The sequence below is a fragment of the Colius striatus genome, chromosome 2 (assembly GCF_028858725.1).
Source record: "Colius striatus isolate bColStr4 chromosome 2, bColStr4.1.hap1, whole genome shotgun sequence".
Lineage (NCBI taxonomy): Eukaryota > Metazoa > Chordata > Aves > Coliiformes > Coliidae > Colius > Colius striatus.
Genome location: NC_084760.1, coordinates 111,454,226 through 111,477,065, shown reverse-complemented (window position 1 = coordinate 111,477,065; position 22,840 = coordinate 111,454,226). Strand labels below are relative to the sequence as shown.

General features: G+C 47.4%; 1 protein-coding gene across 27 annotated transcripts in view; it reads right to left on the bottom strand.

Moving 5' to 3' along the window:
- LOC133624800 (uncharacterized) overlaps positions 1 to 22,840 on the bottom strand; it is a 118,215-nt gene that overhangs the window by 93,162 nt on the left and 2,213 nt on the right. For 7 of the 27 annotated variants that reach the window (XR_009818117.1, XR_009818120.1, XR_009818116.1 and 4 more), the window contains exon 1: positions 240 to 1,401. Coding sequence is in view for 13 of the 27 variants with exons in the window: in XM_061989158.1 (XP_061845142.1) it covers positions 240 to 377 (138 nt within the window). In the remaining 14 variants the exon portion in view is untranslated. Of the gene's footprint in view, positions 1 to 239; positions 1,402 to 3,707; positions 4,010 to 9,402; positions 10,150 to 12,960; positions 13,050 to 15,196; positions 22,779 to 22,840 lie in introns of those variants that run through there. The other 20 variants (XR_009818123.1, XR_009818124.1, XR_009818125.1 and 17 more) reach the window with 10 other exon arrangements.

Below are 22,840 nucleotides of genomic sequence, written 5' to 3'. Positions count from 1 at the left end.
CCTGGGCTGAGCCCATTGGCCACCACATTTTTTTCTATATGATAATAAATATTCACTCCTCCCTACACCCAATGACAGTGCTTGATTCATGCTGCTACATCACAGCCAGTACAAAAACACCCCCAAAATAGAGAAGTGAGGCCTAACTGTACTTGAATCCATAGCAGCCATGCAAAAGAGAACATCCATTAGCAGACAGTTCCCTACAGGGAATTCAATCCTCCCTCCCCATCACTCACCCTCAGGGCAGCATCACAACCTGCAGCACCACAGCGGGACCTCAGCATCGACCCAGGAGCCTGCCTGCCAGCAGCTTGTCCCCACATCCACAGCGCTAGGAGCAGGGCCAGAAGTATCAGAGAGGGCAAAGGCTTCATGGCAGAAGCACAACATTAAAATGAGACCAAAACAAACAAAAGAAACGGAAAACTTCTCCTTCCCTAAAATAATCCCCCAAACAGAGTAAATGTGGGATCACCACCTTGCCCAATCTTTCTCCAAAACACATCCCTGGAGCCAAGGGGAGAACCTGCCAGCTCCTTCACTCATATACTGCCCTGCTACCCATGTGATAGCAATTAGCTAATCAGGGAAACGAGGCCAGATATCACTCATTAGAGAGAAACCTGTCCTTCCAAGCGGCCATCCAGTAGTCCCTCTTTCCTGGGTGTTTCAGTGGGAAAGCAATAGCCTTTTGTAAGGCATAATGCTACAAACTGCAATTAAAGGGATGCTGATGTCCCAGAACTTGAACCCAAGTTGCTTTTTCTCTTAAAAAATAATTTTAAAAAAGGATACTATTACTGGAGGAGAAAAAAAAAACCCCAAACCCTAATGTAAAAGTGTTTTCATCACAACATTTTAACTGGCTTCTGCTGAAGGCTGTGATTTCCCCCAGGGCTACACCTTTCTGATACAGAGTGAAACCACCTTGTAACACGAGTAGCTCCTCTCCTCTAAACCAAAGTTGGGAAGGCAAATAGCCCAGGGGATGATGTGGAAGTTATTTAGATGCTTAAAAATCTTTCAGCTGTAACAGTCTCACTTGCCATTAGGGGCCAGGCAATGAGGCCGTGTGACATGTGGCTCTGACAACACTCCTTTTCAAATGTCAGTCACCATTTAGCAAAAGGAAAGGGAGAAATCCTTTTCCCTTTTGGTTTCCTAAGTCATCACAGTTTGGTATGTTTAGGGGACACTCATTTTTTTTCTCATGGGGAGAAACAAGGACTATGTCAGATCTTCCCAGCTGCCTGGGGTTTGCATGGCATTGGTGCTACTGCATCCCTGCCTGGGGTTTGCATGGCACTGGTGCTACTGCATCCCAGGTCCCTGGTTTTAAATGTTTCTGCTCATCCTCTATGCAATCCCACAGACCAAAAAGCCAGTGAGAGGCTGTAATTCTCCCAGCAGCACAAACCTCAGTACCCTAGAGGGGATCCCATCCAGTCCTGGAGGCTTCTGTGTGCCTAAGTGGTGTAAACTCCATGTAAATGGGGTTTGCCCTCACCAACACCCAACAGCGTTGTGCCACCAGGATGGACACCCTGGAATACAATCATCCTGGCTGCATGCCCTGATGCAAAGGAGAGAGATGCCAAAGGTACCCTCTGGTTCATGAGGGGAATGGGAGTGTTTGCTTCATTTCAGCTTAGCAGATGATGGAGTGAAGATGATAAAATAAATTGTAAGGCCAACTTTCTTTTTCATTTGCTGAGATGTAAGTACTGGAGTGAGGAATTTTCATGTGTAGGGGTATTTTCAGTGTGCTTGGGAGCTTGTTTGGTTGTTTGATTGATTGTATTTCCATAAAAACATAAATTGCCCATTAGGATATTGTCCCCTTCTGACTAAATCCTCATGTTCAGGGGTTGTTCATTATCTGGGGGGGGGGCATCTGGCCTGAGAGGAGCTGTTGGAGGAGAGCTGGTGGGCACATTCATGCTGGCCTGTGCTGACAGCTCTACATCATAGAGCCAAAAATCCCATACTGGGGGTCTCAGCCTCCCTACCAGCTGCTCTGCTCCTGCTTTCTCAGGATGGGGTTGAATCAGATCAGATGTGATCCTTGACAGTGGGGCAGCTCTGAAGCTGCTGAGGCACCTGGGCTGGCCACAGATGCCTTCAGGGCCATCGGTGCAAGCAGGGACATCAAAGGGACTGCCCCCAAATTAAGCTGATTTCAGCTAGCCCTCCAATTTCCCCCCTGGGCAGCATTACATTCCAGCAACTCCTACTTACAGCTGCTCTGCTGTCATTTATAAGGGAACAGTAAACTGGCTGAGAGCTTAGGACAGATAAATTTACTGTCTGCCTCCCTCTAGTGATTGCACAGCTGCATAAAGAGAGAGCAAAAATCACACTGGGCAGTGGTTATTTTTATTTTCTTTCTTAGAAAATCAGATTAACTGAACTGGCAGCTCAAGTGCCGTGTTCATTTCTGGACTCCTCACTATGAGACAGACACTGAGGTGCTGGAGCGTGCCCAGAGATGGGAAACAAAGCTGGGGAAGGGTCTGGAGCACAAGTCTGATGGGGAGAGGCTGAGGGAGTTGGGGGTGTTTAGCTTGGAGAAGAGGAGGCTGAGGGAAGTCATGATCATTCTCTACAACTACCTGACAGGAGGCTGTAGTGAGGTGGGGGTCGGTCTCTTCTCCCAAGTGACAAGTGATAGGACAAGAGGAAATGAGGTCAAGTTGCACCAGGGGAGGTTTAGATTGGAGATGAGGAAGAACTTTTTCCCCCAAGAGGATTGTTAAGCACTGTGCCAGGCTGCCCAGGGAGGTGGTGGACTCCCCATCCCTGGAGGTATTGCAAAGCCATGTAGCTGAGGTGCTGAGGGACATGGGTCAGTGGTGGGCTGGGCAGTGTGAAGTGAATGGTTGGACTCCATGATCTTAAAGGCCTTTCCCCACTGAAACGATTCTCTGATTCTATGACCTTTTCTGTCACTGGTTCATGATTCTCTTATGCACCAGAAGCAAATGGAAGGAGCAAAAGGAGGATGAGAAATTAGGATTTCACACATCACCTTGCTAACTAGAAATAACTCGGGTCCAAAACAAAGACAACGTGGCTGGCAGCCAGATTCTGCTGCAAAAACGTCTGAGCAACAGCCCATCAAAGTCAAAAACATCTTAGGGAAAACACTAACGTTGCTGATGAGCTTTTTTGTTGACAGGTTTCCAAAGTTGTGGTATTTTTTAGAGCCCAGCAGGGTGCCCAGCTAATACCAGGGGATGTGTCCTTGCTGCCCATCTTCACAAGCTCCATCCCTCCAAATGAACTGACAGTGCAGTGCTTGCAAGGGCTACTCTATTATTTATACAGATCTTACTTAGAGCAAGATCCCTGTATTTAGTTACCAGAGATAAGCAGGAGTTTAATTCCCCTTTCTTTGTCTCACTCCTTAGCTGGATTGATTTTTAGGTCTGTTGGGGACAAAGATGCAATTATGTTCTTTGATACAATTAGAGGTAAGGGATTTCTCAGGAGCTGGTGTTTTCCTTAAATACAGAGTTGGCTTTCCTTGATCACTGGCTGCTTTTGATTATCTGGCTGCTAATGCTCTGGATTGTGCTCAGGGATGTTGTAAATGACCCGTGCATCCCGTTCATCCCTGTTGCTGGTGAACTGTAAGACTATCAAAGAAACCCAGACTTCCCATTTTGTAGGGTTTCTGCAGACTGATGACATAAATCACACACCTCCAAGATTTCTGTAACACGTGTGGCACAGGAGGGCTAAAGCGGTTCTTCTCTGGGCTTTCTGCTGCCATCAAGGCACCCAGTTCCTTCTTCATCCTGACCTGGGAGCCTGTGGACACCATATTTTAATCTCAGTGGGAGAAGGAATAGGATCCATATGCAACGTAAATGTTGAAGATTTCTGATGTTGATTGCAGAGCATCTCATGTTTGCACAGAGCCCATCTCCATAGCCCTCACAGCCCAGAGGTTTGTGGCTCTGTGTCCGTGTGTAGAGTCCAGACGTGTCCAGATGCCCTCTCTCTGTAAAACAGCAATGAAAGATCCTGAAGGTGACAAGAACTTGCATACAGTAAGCAAGTCCCTAGCTCTCTTCATTTTACTTGGTAAGCAGACAGAGCTACACCAACAGAATTTTCTAGCTGGCCCAGACTTTGTGGGAGACAAAGCATCAGTGGGATGCCGGGGCAGCACAGAGGGGACCCACAAACAAGACAGTGCTGGTGCTGCCTTTCAAACATCCTCAGAAAAACCTGACCAGTTGTGATTTTCCTCAGCCAGAAGCAGCTCTCCTTGCAGCTGCAATCATTTGTGATGAGGAGACAGCGCTGAACTGAAGGGCTATTGATCAGTCTCCTGCGATGATGCCGGTTATTTCTTCAGCTGATTAGTTAGCCCTGATTAATGAGCAAAGAGTGTATTTTAGCCTCATTACCCAGGGATAAGGAGCTCAGCTGCCAGAGGACTCCAGCTTCTGTATGCCCCATGGCAAGAGTAAAGCCCTGGAAAAGGCCATGAGGACCAGCTGAGGTCTGGCTCCTGAGATGGAAATGCCCTGTGAGCAAAACAGATGATTCCCCCTAAAAACTAGCCCATGGCTGTGGGGGACTTGTCCAGCCAGCAAGGTTGGAACAGTCCCTTCATAACTGAGATGAGCAGGGCCAGTCTCAAACCACGACCTTCCCCTACAAGGAAATGGTGTCCTTATTCTCCCACGGTCTGGAAAAGAGAGAAAGTAAAGAAGGGGAAAAGGGGAAAGGGGAGAAAGATAAAAAGGAAGAAAAGGTAAAAGGAAAAAAAGAAGAAAGGGACAAAGGATAACAGGGAAAAGAATATGAGGAAAAAAGAAGAAAAAAGGAAAAAAGGAAAGGGGAAAAGAAAAGAAAAGAAAAGAAAAGAAAAGAAAAGAAAAGAAAAGAAAAGAAAAGAAAAGAAAAGAAAAGAAAAGAAAAGAAAAGAAAAGAGAAACAGCAAAATACATGTAAGCCTGTGTCTGGTGGGAATATACTGGATGGGGCTTTCCCAGAGAAGCAGCTCTGCTGGAGATTCAGGAAAAGGAGGTGAGATTTCCACGAGTGGCTCCCAGGTCAGGAATTTCTGTGCCTGTGGCTGAGCTCAGCCTGGCCAGCGTGCTGGCTGTGTGCTGCTGGCAGAGGTGGAGCATGGCCATTGCTCTGCCCTGATGGCAGCCAAAACAAGAGGTTTCCAGCTCTTTCATCCCAACAAAGCATAGCAACACGATGGCAAACGAGCTGCTCTCCAGAATGTGTGGTAAAACAAGGCATAAAGGCAATAAACACCTGCAGGAATGGTTCTGCTCTTTCTGCTGAGCCTAATTTTGTCACTCATTTAATTCAGCATTGCTCTAATGAGCTATATTCGGCAGAGAAGTATTTGCCTGCTAACAGCCCCCAAAGCCAGTTGTCCATTGGGAAAGCAGGTTTGTAAGTGTGCCCACAGTGGCATATGGAGACTGGACTCCATGGGGAATCCCAAAAGATGGAGAAAATGGAGCTTCACTCCACTTGAGCAGACAGAGGCCACCTCCACTCCTCTCTGATGGCTCTTCATTTTGGTTTTGAGCCCAACATGACTCTTGCCTTCGAGGCCTGTCCTCCTCCAGCAGCCCTGGAGGTTGTCACTGCTCTGCTGTTTCCTCATCATCTGTTTTAAAGGGTATCGTAAGAAATTCACAGCTAAAGTTGGTGAAACCCTTCATTCCTTCCTGAGCCTTAGCCCAGGCTTTCAGTGGAGCTGCTGACTTGGCAGGGGCCAAAAAAAATCACAGCATCCCTGCCAGTGGCCACCAAGGAAGCTGGAGAACAGAAAGGGGCCAGGAGGAAGGAAGCACACTGCTGAATTGCTACAGGACTCCCTGTTACAGCTGTGGAGTCCCCTGGGGGCTTGTCCTCCTGGGGAGGAAACAAAATCAACCAAAAAATCCCCTGCTCACATGTCTAAGAACCACTGAAGGAAGAGAAGGTTCTGCCAAGCCAGGAGGTAGGGGAGAAGGCAATGCAGAGGCTGAGTGGGGAGGACCATGCGCTGAAGATGAGGCTCCCAAGGGGATGAAGACTTCCCCAGGAAGGGTCCAGGGATGAATGCCTGGATGCAAGTGGTGCTTCTTGGTTCAAAAGATGCTTGGAGTGGGTCTTTCTCCTTGTTTTCAGGTATCTGAGGACACTGAGTCAGATTCCTTGGCTGGGTGTCCTCAGGGAGAGTGGATTGCCAGGGCAACAGGCAGGGGACAGGCATCAGTAATGCTAAGGAGGTGCTACAAGATCACCCCTGAGAGACCCTGGCTGGGACAGAAGAAACAGCCCACAGAGCCAGCAGCAGCTCCTGGGCACAGTGAGCTTCAGCTTCTTGGCAACAATCCCAGCACATCTTGTTTCTTAGCTCTTTAAGCCACTGTGACTGTTTTCAGACACTGGGTCACCTAAATGATGCAGGAGAGCACAGCTTTCAACCTGTTTTAGGCTCAAATCCCAGCTTGTGCCGAGGACAGATCCCTGCTGGAGGTTTTCTTTGCTGTGGCAGCAATGAAGGGTATCAGAGAAAATCAATCTCAGCATCTCCCCAGCTACAGCGATTTCAATTTGGTGGTGGTGGAGAGGAGAACTAGGGCTGAAAGAAGACCAGTGCCTGAAACAACACCTGGCAGGCCCAGAGCCTCTTCCCTGCAGCCAGCCCAATGGGATTTTTGCACTCCACGTCTCTCCCTGCAGGAGCAGATGTTGCCCATCTGCCCCGGGCCAGAGGGACAGCGGTGGGCGAGAGGGCTGACGGCCACCTCTCCAACTCCAGGCGGTTCCCAGGTGCCAGGGCTTACCTGGGAGGACCTGGCAGGACTTGCCCCTAGCTGTACATGGTCAGGCTCATCCCATCTCATTCCTGGAGCAGCTCCCACCTTCTGCACATGCCGAGGTGCAGGGGGAAGGACAAACAGACCAAAAACCCCGTGGCAGGGACGGCCCAGCCGCTGACCCACGCGCCCAGGCGGGCCGTTCATTCTGGTGTGAGGAAACCCAGGCTGCAGGCAGCTTTGTGTCCTGCAAACCACTGCAAAACTGATTTATATTAAGAATAAAGAGCACACAAAACAGAAGTGGTTGGGGTTTGTCTATTAATCTCTCAACAGTCAGCTGCAAACCTAACAAATCCCCTGAAAGAGCAGTGGGGAGCCGCGTCCAAGCTCGTTCCTCCCTGCCCCCCCTTTGACAGCTAAAAATAATCAATAAAGACTGTCCAAAACGGGGAGACCAAAGCAATTTTACAAGCTGTGGGATCATGACTCATATTTTTACTCACACATTGCCTGGGCACAAAAAAACAAGCCCATCAACCCACAGGCAGGGCTGAGTTTTCCCAGCAGCCACGGTGGAAAAACCACCTCAGACGGAGGGGCTACCATGGTCAGGATGAGCTCCTGCATCCCCCCCGTTGCCATAATCCTGCAGGGACGGCTGTGCTGGGAAGAAAGCAACATCAAAACAATGCAGCCGGGCTGAGAGCCCGTTATGCTCTCTGCTTTCTGCAGGCAGAGGGCTAATTGAAGCCCCGGGGAGCCGGGAGCCCCGGGGAGGCAGCGGGTGGTTGTTATTCTGTTGGTAATTGCTGCTTTCAGCCACTCACAGGCAGCAGAAGGGACCGGTCCAGAGCTTCCTGGGGTGACAACGATGCCCGAGCTTTCCAGCTGAATCCCCACCCCCAAGAGGCAGCCTCCCTGCTGGGCTGGGTACGTCCTCTCTTGTGCACATCTGCATGCAGCAGCCGTTTCACCTCGAGCAGCAGCAGCAGCAGCAAAGGAAACACCAGCAACAGCCCAACTGGGGCCCGTTTCCTCTGCTCAAGAAACGGTAACTAAAACTATAGCACCTCCCACCCAGCTCATTGGCATCCTGCCTTGCACTGGCTACCACGCAGGGGACGAGGCAGCCTCATGTCTCTGCACTGGTGTCACCAAGGTGGGGAAAGCCTGGCAAAAAGAGGAGATGAACTGCTGCCCCAGAAAAGAGCCTGGCCTGGCCTCAGAAAGGTGGTGGCATGATGCCAGCACAGTGGTGCATAGCAAACTGATGTGTAAGCTCCCGCCCCAAGCTTTCAGGATGACTGTACCCAGATCCTTGTGCTGAGAAATGTGCCTTTTAGGGGGCTGGATCCACTCTCCCTCACCACATTTTGTCTCCCCCCTGCTCTCCCGCAGCAGCACGCAAGGGTGTGAGGAGGATTTGTTACTGTAAAGTTGGGGGGGAAGAAGCCCTGACCTCTACATTAAAAAAATAAAGCTGAAACACCTGAAAAAAGAATAGAGGTCACTAAGGCTGTGGCCAGATCGATGTGATCTAGTGCCTGTTTGTTCATGCCAAAGGGTTGCAGGGGTCCCATCCTGACCCCAGAGCAGGCACGGCCTGGACTGATGCTCTCTGCTTTGGGTTAGCCCCAGATCAAGGCAGCATAGGTTGGTGTTCACCCCATCCTCTCAGCAAGGTCTGTTTACAGTCATTACTGCTTGTGGTGCCCACAGTGTGGAGACAGGGATGGGGTGACGTTGCTGAATCCTTGACCGGGCACGTGCAGGGAGCTGGCAGCGGGCTCTGCAGGGGATGCCCATCGCCCCACGTGCAGACACTCACGGGCAAAGGGCTTTGAAAGCAGAGGCAATGAGCCACTGCACGACACGTGCCTCCGCTAGAAGCACCCAAACACGCTCTGTTTGGGCTGATAACCCCCTCTCTTCCCATCTCCTTTGGCCCCCTCACAGTGTGCAGCTCCTGCAGGAGCCCGGCAGCACCATGAGCTTGTGACTCCCTGCACAGGGAAAGATTTCATGTGCAGTGTGCTGCCACTGGCCTTGCTGGGCATGTAGTGAAGCTGGGCCTGGAAGGTGCTGGAAGAAGGCAGCAGGGAAGGCTGGGCTGTGAAAATCCTCCGTGCTGCTGGCAAAGAAAGCAGTGCTTTGAGTCAGGAAGTGGTTTAAGACACAGTGCAGAAGTTCAAACTGAAAACACATCACCACTTTTTCCTTTAATGCCTCTGTGTGTAACTCTGGAGAAAGATGTTATTCCTGCTACAGAGCTACTGCTTGACATGGAAGGGAAACAAAGAGAAATGCTGAAAATCCAACAAACAAACCCCTGAGAACAGAGGCTAGCCCTGACAGGCTGCAGGGGATGATGGATCCTTCTCACTGCTCTGGACAGGGAGCAAATGACTCCCAGGTCCTGCATCTGGCAGCAGCTCTTTGGAAATGACCCAGGTACAAGCCATCATGCCTCCAGCTCCAGCCAGAACTCGGAGACTTTGGTGGAAACCCCTTGGGGAACAGGCTGCTCAGAAGCACCCCATGCACTGACAAGTGTTCAACGAAGCTGGTGGCAAGAGTCTGCCTAATTTCAAGGCAGGCACAAGCTCACCTTGAAAAGTCTGAGTCCCAGATGCCTTGTGGGTGCTCACAGTGGTGAGGACTGGGTCTGTGCTGGCAGCAGCCACCACCTTCAACGTCAGGTTGAGAGAAAAATCAGAAACACATCCAATTCCTCCCAGCAGGATGTTCAAATGACCATGCCAGACACGTGAATGTCCTCAAACAACAGGCTGGAAGAGCTATCAAAGGGGAATTTCCCCTCCCTTCACCCTGAACTCTTTTACTTCTGCTAGTGACTTCACATGAAGCAATCCAGATGTTAAAAATGGCAGCCACACCAAAGAGCTGGCTCATATCTGCCCTATGACACTTTCCTACTCTCCTGGCTGGCTGGGCTGTGAAGGAGCTCAGGAGCAAAAGCCCAGCTGAGCAACACAGCTTGCATTAGCTGAACAGCTGCCAGCAGCCACAGCAACTCGCCAAGGAGAAGAAAAATCCCACCTGGAGTAAGCCAGGATGCTTGTATGGTTGGTTAAAACAAACAGGCCAAGTAAACATGGCAGCTCTTCATGGCTTTGAAGGGGGGAAAAAAGTTCATGTTAAAAGTCAGGAAGAGGTGTGTTTGGGAAAGACTGATTGTAAAGCTGTAGCTTCATCACCACTTCTGGGGGGCTCAGACCAAAGCAACCAAGCTGTGAGTGCCTGCACTGCCCCAGGAGACGCTGCTCTTGTCAGCCATCCACACTCAGCCAGGGAGGGTCTTGTGCAAGAGATAACTCTGCAGGACTCAATTCACCTGATAACACACAGAGACATCTTTTTAACAAACAGGCCTGCTGACAGCAGAACAGGACCTTTCATCTCTCCCCATCACCACCAAAAATCCCCCCAGTTGTGGTATTTGTGCTCAGCTGGGGCTCGTGGGGCTTCTACAGCTCCAAGGTGTCCAGCCCCAGTGTGGTGGGAAGCAGGTTGCCCACTGCCACCCTCGCCCCAGCAGCACGCTTGCCATGGAGCAGAGGGGCTGGGAGGGCTCACCACATTCTTTACATGCACAAGTATTTCGACAGCCAGGCTGATGGCAAATGATCCTAATGAAAAGCAGCTGCCTGGTGCTTGTAAGTTGGATTCTCTGTGAAGCATTTGAGAGCAAAATCAGAAGATAGGAATTTTTTTAATGGATCTAGAAAAATGCTTGCTGTCTCACATCTAAACTCCACTGACAAGCCAGAACCACTGGCTGGAGGAGGAGGATTTAGGGACAAAACTTGCTGAAGTGATTTTTTTCAGATGTGTACACACCAAGACTCAAAGCCCACCCAAGGCTTTGCTCTGCCCTGACCCCCTGGCTTTGGTGGGGGTGGGGACATGCAGTGCCTGCTCCTGCCCTGCTAAGCACTCTTCAGCCTTCCAGCTCCAGTGGGCTGGGAGCTGCCAGGCAAACCCCCAGCACCAGCATTCAGAGACAACATCCTTCCCATGTAAAGTACTCAGTCAGGGCAGTGCTGTTTCAGAAGATAACCTACATCTGAATGCTCCAGCATCTGCAAAAAAGCTCAGCATGGAGCTGTCAAGTTACCTCAAACAGCCTTAGTAGCTTCTGCCTCCAGCTGCTCCACAAAGCCCTCTGGCAAAAGAGATACACAAACCCTTTAACCCCGGGCCCTCCCTTGCTATCATGGGCTGGTTTCTCTACAAGGTCCCTCTTTGCAGTCCTCCCTGAGCTTTGGGTGCTGGCTGAGCTCATCTGCAGCTGGGTTTGCACTGTGGAGATGCAAAGAAACCCAGCAAGCAAGCACTTCTCCACAATGTAAAGTGAGTTTAAGCTGGATCTGCAGTGCCTGCCCAAGCCCAGCCACCTCCACCAAGGACAACAGTGGGTGCTCCAGCAGTCAATGGATGGACAGAGATGTGAATGGTGTTACCATGGGGCAGGCCAGCTTGCCCAGCACATCCTGTCCCACCCCATCACACGTTTCCAGGCACTCAAGGAAAACACTTCCCAATTTCCAAGTGGCCTTTCCTTCCTGGGCAGTTACACAGCCAGCAAAAATGGCTGAGAAACAGCATTTACTGTTTTCTCCAAGGTTATGGGCTCCTATGAAATGAAGGAGTGAGAACCAAAACATTACTGAGGCGAACCTCAAGTGTCAGGTTAATAGCAGACCTATGAGCAATGAGCACAGCCACCACTAAGTGACACCAGCTTCCTCCCTTTCTCTGCTCACTGCCTCATACTCAAGAAGTTGGCAAGTTGTCTACAGAGCCTGAGTTACTCTCCCTTCAGCGGCCTGAGCTTTAGGAGTGTTGTTCTGGGGAGCTGCATCAGAATGAAGGCAACAGAGTAAAGGAGCACTGCCTACATGCAGTGGCTTGTTGTGAAAATGGGGGAAATAATTCTCCTCTGCAGTTGTTGGAGAGTTGATGTTCTTGCATGTTATACTGCTGGCAATCATCAGGAATTTTGTACATTAAGGAAACTCTGATTTTTCAGGCCTGACAACACTACTCAACATGAACATAGGAACCAGCCTCAGGTCTGGCCAACAGCCCATCCAGCCCTGTCTTCACCTCCAACAGCAGTCATCAGCAAGTGACCAGGGACAAGTGAGAATAACATGACCATGTAAGGTCCCAAAGGGCTTTCCTGCTTTTAACTAGTTTCAGCTCAGAGGTCTTCTGAGCCAGATGTGACTTGTGCTCAGTCACATCTCCCACACAAAGATCACGCTCCTGAAGTGCACTCCCTTCTTCAAGTACTTGCCCAATTTCCCCTCAAGCCTGTGTAAATGTTTAGCATCCACAAATGCTCAGGCAGCGAGCTCCACACATCCACTGCCTGCTGTGTGTAAAAAATCCAACTAACCACACCAGTTTTTGTTGATGTGTTTGACTGGCTACCTTTGAAGACCCTCACTTCTTGCTTTTCCAGCCCATTCATGATTCTGTAGCCCTGTCATGCCCCTTGTCAGTCATTTGTTTCTGAATCTCTGCTCTCACACAGACTGCAGCTGCTCAGCGTGGGTCCTTGTTGCTTCCTTCTGCAGTTCTCTGTCCAATTTCAGATGAGGAAACCCAAATCATGTGCATTATTGTAGATATGGACGGACTGTGGATTTCAAGAGTGCCATAAAGACACACTCTATCTGTTTTCTTGCCCCACTTGTGTGCAATCAACTTCAGCCACTTCCAACCACTACCTACAGAGCAATCCCAAGATCCTGCTCCAGAGCAGCACCAGGTTACACTACCCTCTCCTGCCACTGGCATTTTCCACTCATCTTCCTTCATGTCTACCCTCCCATTTCACCTGGCTTCCTACAGCCCCTTCTAAACAGCTCCAAGGCTCCCTGAATTCTCATCACCACCACCCTCAGAGACTTCATCTCACAGGCAAGCTGGTCCCATTCCACTGCTCACTTCCAGTTCAGCATAAATACATTGAAGATCATCTTGCTTCCTGTAAGACACTGTTCTACATTCACCTACCTAGGACCAAAGACGGTGAGAAGGATGGTCCAAAAAAAAAATAGAGGTCTATTCCTCTCTTTAATGTCAGAGCAGGGCCCATGAGGTTAGGGACAAAAGCTGTTCCCTGAATTCTTACCTCTATTTTTACAGCACGTCTCAGACACTCTTCTCCTCCACAGTAGCTCCATGAGTCAGTGTGGAAGCATCCTGGAACTGACCCTTTTTCTGCAAAAAAAAAGTCAACCCAAGAGGATATAACACAGCTGGTAAGAGCACTGAACTCTTCTCTCTAGCCTGTTTCTTAAATACCAGAGTATTTTTCCTCCAAGTGTGTGTTTATGAAGATTTTCAAATCTTAACACGAACACAAATTCCCTGGAGTAGAGGCTGCCATCACACCACGCTATTTGTCTGTATAACAGACAAACTCCAGACACTGGGACATTCAGAACAGACCAGAAACAAAAGAAACACAGGGGGAATTGAAAAGATAAGTAGGTGGAAGGGATGCTTAACCTAATGTTAAAGCAGCAGTCGAGTATTTAAGCAAACACTGAGTAACTCCATGAAATGCCAGTTGTAGCGTTTTCCTTTTGCAGAGTTTGGGCCCTTCCATTTCACACATCTCCTTTCTGGGAACAGGAACAGTGAAGTCAGCCCCAGAGCACCATGTTTATCTGCTCACCCTCACAAAACTACAGCCACAGGGGCATTCTGGAGGTGTTTTAGCCCCTGGAGACATGCAAGGTGTAAACAAGTATTGTATCCAGAAATAAGCTCTGCAGAGTGTTTTGGAAAGGACTGTGCTTCATGTGAAGTAAGGAAGGATACAGATCCAGGGGAAAAAGGTAAAAACAAGCAGCCACTCAAATGTTGCTGTGCATGTTTTCCACCAGGTTTTTCCTGGGATGCAGGAGCAGGCCAAGGCTCCTGCCTGCAGCTCCTGGTTTGCCCTTGACAGCGAAATCCTTCCAGCTCCAATGACCGTGGCTGCCCCTCAGCGAACCACAACCACCTTTACAAAAACGTTCTCACAACTGAGCTGCTTCATCTTTCTTGATGTATCCTCCTTCCCTCTCCTCTGCAGAGGAGCGTGGGGAGTCACTTCAGCAAGCCTCAGCCTGCAGGAGGAGTGTGGCATGTGAGTCCATCATTCCTGCCTGCCTAGATTGCTGGCTGAAGCACACAACTGCTGTACTCCCGGCATGACGTAGGTCTGAAGTCATGCTGACCTCTAATCCCCCTTTATTTTCCCCCTCCTAGTCTGGTGAAACTGGGAGAGGTGATGTGTATTTTATCACTTGGGCTTCTCCCATATACTGCTTTAGGACACAACCCTGCACACTCATCAGCTAAGAAGGTGAAGGGTAACTCTTAGGGTTACGTAGGAGCCTCCTCTCCAGACAGACACTTTGGGGATCGGATGTAAATAGGATGTACAAAGCCGTGGTCTGCAAGTCTCCCTATCCCTGTTTGACATCTGACACCTCCTACAGAGATGCAAGTTCACTGATGTCCTCTCCCAGTTTGGATGAGGGATAACAGAGTGTTGCTGAAGTCACCCACAGCTTTCTGTGGATGTTAAACTGCAACAGCTTCCCGTGCTTCTCCAGGTGAGGGTACCCAGAGAGCTACCTGACATAAACAGGGGATTCAGTTCATCAAGTGCCCTTGATTCTTCAGAGGCATGGAAGGTAAAAGACTGAATCACAGAGGTGGGGAATGAAGAACTTGTCTAATTATTAAGTACCATTAAAAATTTCAGTGCAAAACTCATCTGTGTAATTAGGTCAGTATTAATTATCCTGAGTGAATGATTCAGATCCCTCTGGCATTTAACACCAGCTACATACAACAAACGTCCTAAACCAGGGAAAATCCCAAACAGATCACCTGAGAACAAGCAAGAACAAACTAGGGGAAAGGACACAACACTCTTAACCACCCACATGACAGCAGAACCAGAAGGTCCATGTTCTCTCCCACCCTAAAACACACTCAGAGAAAAAGCACATGCATGTGTGAGGGGACCCTCACGTGTGCTGGAACTGCCCAGAATGTGAGATAAAGGACTAGACATCATCTAAGAATCACAGCACTGGGTCCATGCCAGTTCCTCCTCCCAAGTCACAGGCACATATTTCCCTTCTCCTTGAGCAGGGAAGCTTTCTAGCAGGCAGCTGCAACTCCATCACGCAGTGTGGCTCAGGCAACGCACAAGAGAGTTGGGAAATATGACAAACCCTGGCAGATGCAAATGCTATTTTGGTGTAGGAAATTAGTTCTGAAGTTAGATCAAATGTGAGTATTTTGAGAAAGTTTGAGATGCTTCAATTAGGGGCCCAAAGATAACTCCTCCATTATGCCCTTACTGTTGCATTCACTTCTCAGCAGCTCTGAACCCAGTTTTCTCACTCTTTATGTTCTTTTGCTTGTAGCTGAAATGGTTTCTCTTGCTTTACTGTGAGGAAGAAAGGACAGGAATTAAAAATCAGGAAGCTAGAGGAGAATAAATGCATAACCAGCATTGAATGAGAACTGCTGATACATATCATTTCAAGGTATATTTCATGGAGGAAGAGAAAGCTCTGTTCACTGCATCCTGTGACCAACAACTTCCTACAGCACTTTCCATTTCTCCTGTTGGGCATCAGGTTTCAGTTCTATCACTGATGGCTGTACCACCAACACCCACTGGGGATGGTCTACTCCAAAAAGATATAGATAGTAAAAAACCAAAGGTACCCTTTGTGCTAAATCCACGAGCTCTGTGGATCCTCAAGGGGCAACACCTTTCCCCCGTGCCAAGGCTGCTTCAGCAGCAGTGCAGGAGTTTACTGCATGGGTTGTGGATGTGGAGAAGAGAGACAGTGTGTCATCATACACAGATCAGTAGTGCTCAGGCTGTTGATGCAGGTCTCACAGCTCAGAAGTTGCCACTTCACAAGTCAATTCTCCAAGCTTTTGGGCATAGATTACTGTCTCTGATAAGGAAGCCAGGTTAGTACTTGTGTCCACTCCAGACTGGGAGGGAAGAGACAGCTGAGTAACCATCTTCTCATTCTTGGAGTGCTAGATACTGCATTTCCATACAGAGCTCAATTGTGTTGCAGAGCAATTTGCCAGAACACACAGTCAAGTTAAAAAAGTACAGATAAAATCCTGGAACATATTTTTGTTGCTCATCATTAACCACTTAAAAGTGGCCTAACAGCAAGTTGTAATCATGATTAAAGCCTCTCCCAAGCTCCCAATACATTTTGTGCCTCCTCTGAGAGGCCTGAAGGACCACTCTGCATTTGGTTTGGCCCAGTACAGCTCTTCCTCAAGCATAAGTTAAAACAACCCAAGTTATATTTATACAGATGACAGTTCTAACAAGAAGAATAAATCCTCAGACTAGTTCCAGCAAGGAACTTCTCTCTGAAATGAGAAGGGCACAAACAAAGCTAGGCTGTGCAGCTTGCCTGGCTTGCAACTCATCCAGTTTCTAGGTATTGTCAAGCATGGCTTATGTTTCAACTCTTTTTGGCAGTTATTTTCATCATTATCTTCAGCTAAACATCACTGAGCACCTGGGATTTCATCAAAACCATGTAGGACAGATTGAAGAAAAGATGTAAGACAAACAGAACAATTCACTGGCCTCTCTGGCATTTATTTTCATAGGAGGAAAATGGTCAACAACTAAGACAATGATGGAATTTTCTGTCTCAGGCAGCTGCCAAACTTATGTCCAAAGCAGAGCTCTGTTTCCTCACTTACCAGAAAGACTGAAGGGAAAGGAAAACAGACAAATTCCTTTGGTTTTACATGTTAAAAAACCCCCACACTTCACACTGTGCATAACAAGGGGTCCCTCTTAACAAGGTCATTTGTTCCTTCAGCTTAGCCTATGATTTCCTACCCTGGCTCTTACCTGAAAGATTTTGCACAACCTCCCTCCAACCCCCTTTTTTTAAGCAATCATTGATAGATGCTTGAATATGGGACAAGAAATGCAAACCCTGATACAGATTTTCACGAAGAAAAAACACACAAGGAGTTTCCCACACACATCTGCACTTCTATTTGCTTCAATAACTTTACTGAAGAGTATTTCAAATCTCAGGAACATTTTGTTGTAAGATTGGGTATTTTTAATCTTGCCTCTGGTCACAAGGTGAGCTTTCAGGTTTGATTTCTGTCAAGAGTGGACAGATGCTGGCCTCCCTATTTGGCTGAGTAGACAGACCAAACATAGATCCCACAACTGTTTCCAGCTCTGTCACAACAGAGAACCATCTCACGTTACAACATTTGAGGAAATACGAACAGGAAACATGAAAAACGTTAAGGGTGTGATCCTACAGGTAAACAAACAGGAAAGAAGTGACTTGAAGGATAATACTGTTTTCTGAAGTTATAACTCAAGATTTATTGTACAAATGAAAGGTTCTTAAAGGGAAGTCATGGCTTCTACAGAGGGCTTTCAAATACCCATGACACGTGCCTCAAAAAAGACAGAACTCAGGCCAGCACCAGATAATTGACTTTTCTGGAGGAGGAAAAGTATCAGTGGCATTGGTAGGAGTAGTGGGAAAAAAACAGATGACACATGTCAGCCACGTGAAGAAACACAAATGCATGAATCATGTACAACCCCCTCACACAGCACCAACAGCAAAATGCAGAATTCAGTCAAAACTCAGCCAGAGGGATGGAGGAAGAGGGGAAATGGACACAAAAAACAAAGCTGCAACAAACACTAAGCTGCAGTTCTCTTTAAAAGCTAACAGGGGATCTTTAGGGATTATTTCTAACCCTCGTAGAATCCCTCTCCAAATCTGCCCAGAGCACTTTTTGTTCAAACACATTCCAAGGGCGGTGACAGTAAAAAAGCCAAGCTCAAAAGCAGAAACTTTACAGCTTGATTTGCAGCTCAGCATTTTCCCCACCTGCCCTTACTTCACTGATTCAAACAGTTTGAATGAGGCTCCAATTGAAGTCTTTTCTTCCAAAACCTGAATTCCCAGGTGATTTCCCAGTGAGCACTGTCCAAATCGTTTCTTCCCTTCACTGTCCAAGGATGTGTCACTGAAAATCATCAGAAAATCATCAAGTACTTATGACTGTTCCGAGGGAGTCAAAATCCATCTGCCAGAGAAGACAATGCATCCACTCCAGTGAATCCAAAGAGGTGTTTCTGTTTCTCAGGTTTACAGCACAGGGAAGCACTTTGTCTCCACCAACAGTTGAGACAACAGGGGACAGAGGGGACAAAGACATGAAGACAACAATGACAGAGGTCTCTAGCTGAACAAGCAGAGGTGACTGAGTCTGCTGTCCAATATGCACTAAGGCAATTTACACACAGTCGAGATACTGCCTTATTTTTGGGGGGAGTCTGCACAGACACAGGTGCTGGGGGAGTAAATCCACAGAGCTAGCACAACTCAACAGTACCCCCAGTGCTGTACTTACATACAACACCCAGTTACTGCTTCTTGTGCAATCATCTGGCCTCTGGCACCCTGGAGGCAGGAGGTTCCATCCTTATCAGTCTCTAGTTCTTCCTTAGCAAGACATGCATTATTTATACAAAGCAATGGGGCTCACCCCATGGAAGCTGTTATCAATGGCCATCCTAACTTAAACTAGCATCACTATGGTCTAGGCATTAACTCCTTCTATCTGCCAGAGCCTCTTTGCCAAGGCACTCAGCTCCTTGCTTAAAGGAAAACTCCATTCTGTGAAGTAAATCAAGTCAAGAAGCCTAGAAATTTGAGGTCTGATTCTCTCTATATTGTGCTAATTTCTATCTTGAGAAATCTTTTGACAGGAAACTTAGTTTGCATTCATAGCAATGCCCTCTTCTGAGAAAGACAGTAGGATAAGACAGAAAGAAGAGCCTGACCTAAGGTCAGTAACTTTACAGAACTCAACCAACAGCAACAGAAGAGATCTCGAAAGTGGAGATCCCATCTCTTTGCTGTACTTTGGTGCCAAATGAATTCCCTTTGAGCCACAAAACTGACAACTCAATACACCTGCAGTTAGAACTGACTGATGCTTGAGAGGCCTCTGCAATTGTACCCCACACCAGACACGCTGATGCTGACCTAAACAGAAAATCTGGGCTATAAACTTACACGGGTAAGTTTTGAGGCCTCCCTCCACAGTTCTCCACAGAGAGCAAAGATGCTGTATGCTGCCAAGGGAAGGAGGGCAGGGTGCTGAGGTACAAGCACATGACTCATGGCTTGAAGTCCTCAGGCTGGAGGGCAATTAGAAAAAGAGAAAGATAACTGAAATTACACAAATACAGGAAAGAGAGCAAACACACCAAGACCAGCATATGTCCAACTCACCTTGTTCAGTCAGGGCACATGTGTTTTTGTTGACAAATGCAACCAGATTCCAGATCTTTTGACAAGGTTGGTGTGCAAACTCAGTAAGGTGGTGCTGCTGCTCAGCCAGCTCTCAGCAGAGTCCAGCCAGAGTGCTTTGAGCACTATTTTGAACAGGCTGGGTCCATACAGCTATTAAAAACTGTGATTAGCAACCATAAAGACCCTGTCTGAGCACAACGAAAGAGAAGACTGACCTGCTCAGTATTTCAGCACTCCTCAGGTTCAGAAAATTTCCATAAATCTCTCAGCATAGGTTTTGTATTATGGGGTGGAGCTACAGGAAAACAAGACACTGACATATTCCTGAGAGGTTAAGATCAAGACTGGCTCTTTCCAACTCAGTCTTTATTCAACTTTCCTTCTTGGGAGAACCAACAGCAGATGTGTCACTGCACAGCACTGGGCATGTTGGCTGTGACTTGGCTTCCAGAATTGCATTTGCTTCACTAAGTTCTCACCTTCATCCAGCAAGGAACAGGGCAACATAGAACAGGCTGAAAAGAATCAGAATGATGATGTTTGGTGCTCTTGCTGGTTGCTTTTCTTCCTTTCAGAACACCTCCTGCATTACTCTCTGTAAAAGGGATCCATTAAACAGCTCGCCCTGCTTTGCTTGCTTAAGTTAGTTTCATGATTATTCTGCAAGGAAATAGTTCAGTGTAGACATGAACTCATTTGGATTGGTGCCCTCAGGCAAACAGGACTGCCTGGAAATCTTACAGTGTATAAAGTGTAGTAAGCCTGAAAGAGGCCAGATTTCAACTGTAAGCTAGATCAGCTCAACAGCAGCATCATTATCACCACTAGTGAGCCAGGTTGCTCACCACCACATCACAAAGCACAAAATTAACAATTACCTGCATACAGATCCTTGTTGAATCTCATGTTATACTGAGTTCTAGTCTGCATCTTTCCTGTATTTACCAGACAAAACTCTTTTCAAGTTCAGCTTTCAAGTGCTTCCAACACTGAACAGTGGGAAGGATTGTCAGGAATTCTCTTATCACCACTCCTGTCAAGTGCCACGTTTCACTCAAGCCTATGTAACAAAATACAACTGGGTAGGGGGGCAGGGATCCAAGCGAGGTGCATGAAGCCCAAGTAACTAACCACAGAGGGGTTTTAGTTAAAAAAAAAAGAGGCTCCATCCACTAGAAGATAAACATTATGATTTGTGCATTAATTACAGCTCATTTACCTTCCTTATCTGAAGGTCTGTATTTCCTCCTCCCACCTGGATTCAGAAGCAAAGGCCCAGGCCTTTATACAAACAAGCTAATGGACTCTAATGGCTCACCCTGATGCAATGTCATTTAATCACAGTGGCACTTCATTTTCCCTGCTGTGTTGAGGAAGAAAATAATAAAGGCTGTAACCACATTCAACTGGCTCATTGAAACCCCTCATTTCAGTTTTCAAATTCCATTATTCTCATGGTAATCAAATTTTCTCATGTCTTCACCTTAGCACTCTTACTCTTAAATTTAAAGGGAAAAAAAACCCCATCTTCAGCTCACCACATTTCTCAGATCACTTTTCACTAAGGAATCCCAAAAGAATTCATTCATAGACTCATATTTTATAGTAGTTACCAGCTTTTGCTCACTGTTTCCTCAACTTTGAATTTACTTTATAGGAAAACAGTTTTTTACAAAATCACTGCTGATTTAGTTATGCTACTTCCACTTCTCATTTAAAGCACCTAGTGCTCAAGCACTGCTCCAAAAACAGGAACAGGCAATCAAAAAAAGAAACCAACCCCAAAACAAAACCCCCAACAAAACACAACCAAACCCAGACACAACCACCTAATACTGCATAAGCTTTTCAAAGACTCTTCATCTTCCCTTTCCCAGCTGCCCCCAAAGCCCGTCCCACCTCACGCCAGTTTCTTTTGGTCGCATTCTGTTTCTGTATCTCTGTTCTCATTTCACTCCACACACTCTCAATTCTTTGTCAAGACAATTCTTCCTCTGTGGGAGTGGACCAAAGACTCAATCAGACAGTGCAGTCATCACTGCTTCTCCATACCCAGAATACACTAGATGGGTCTGTCCCAGTTCTTCTCTGGTACTTTTTACATCTTTGAGCCAGTGGGGCCACCTTCCCACTCCCCCCACCCTTTCTCTTGTTGCTTAAAATGCTGAGTAAGATGTTTTCTCACAGCATTTCTCCTTGGCAAGCACCACTTGGCCTGTTTTTTTTTCCTTACTCTTAGTTGTGTCCCTACACAGGTGCTTGGTTTTAACCTCAGTTACAGGAAGGACATCAAGTAAACAACCAAGGCTGGCACTTGGCTCGCCCAATCCCACCCATTTCACCGACAGGTTAATATCACATGTGGGCTCCACCCTACCTTACTCATATGATTTCATTCTCTCTTTTTCTCTCCCTTTGTTTCTGCAACTTGCTCTTCTTTGATCCTTCCCTGAAACTCATCACTGCCACTAGTGCACACCTGCCTCTTCTGTCTCTCTCCCTGGTATCTCTGCTCACCCACAGCACCCTCTCTCTAGCCCACCAAGGCTCTTAACACCACACCTCTGCCTGCACTCTCCATCCTCACCATAACCTCGTTTCAACTGGCCCAAACTTTTAACAAAACCCCCACTAATATTTAGAAAGACACAGAGTGCTTATCAGGGCTAGGAAGACCAGTGTAGGAAGTAACATGTACAGTAAAAACTGTAGCCGTGTCAGAAAGGTGTAATTTCTCATAAGGAATGAGAAGGCACAGGGGCCAAACCTCATGGCACGATACCAGAGCACGGCCTGGTTTCAGTCTGCCTCTCCTGGGGTGGATGTGCACATCTACAGAACTCAGAGGTGGAAGACTAGACCACCTCACCCCTCCACAAACAAAAAAAACCCCATCACATTTCTTTCTCCAAGTTAAATGAACAAACAAGAAAGGAGGTGAAGAAGCCAAAAGAGTCACAGCTGCCAAGTTATTTCAAACAAAAACTCAAGTGCCAGCCATTCAAATCCATTCCTTGACCCCTTTCAATTGTACAAGCAGTGTTATTGTACGGGTAATTACTTCTGTACGTACTATTTTTCCTAGGGCACTTCATGTTCCCTTGCTTTTGCCAGAGTTGTCCATCTATCACAGCACCTAACCAACACATACACAACTGCAACAACATTTTCTTGGTAGTCTGCTAAACAAGCACCAGAGAAAGCTGCAGAATAAAGCCTTTTGCCTCCGCTCTGCTGAAATGCAGCGTTACAGGCTGCAAACTGCTCTCGAAGTGACCGTGGCATCTCAAATGAAGCATTGCAAGAAACAGAATCATAGAATGGTAGGGGTTGGACCTTTAGAGATCATCTAGTCCAATACCCCTGCAGAAGCAGGTTCACCTAGATCAGGTTGCATAGGAACATGTCCAGGTGGGTCTTGAAGATCTCCAAGGAAGGAGCCTCCACACCCCCTCTGGGCAGCCTGTGCCAGGGCTCCATCACCTCACACTGAAATAGCTTTTTCTTATATTTAAGTGGAACTTTTTGTGTTCCAGCTTCATCCCATTACCCCTTGTCCTGTTGCTCGATACAACAGAAAAAAGGGATGTCCCAACCTCCTGACACCCACCCTTTAGATATTTATAAATGTTAATAAGATCACCC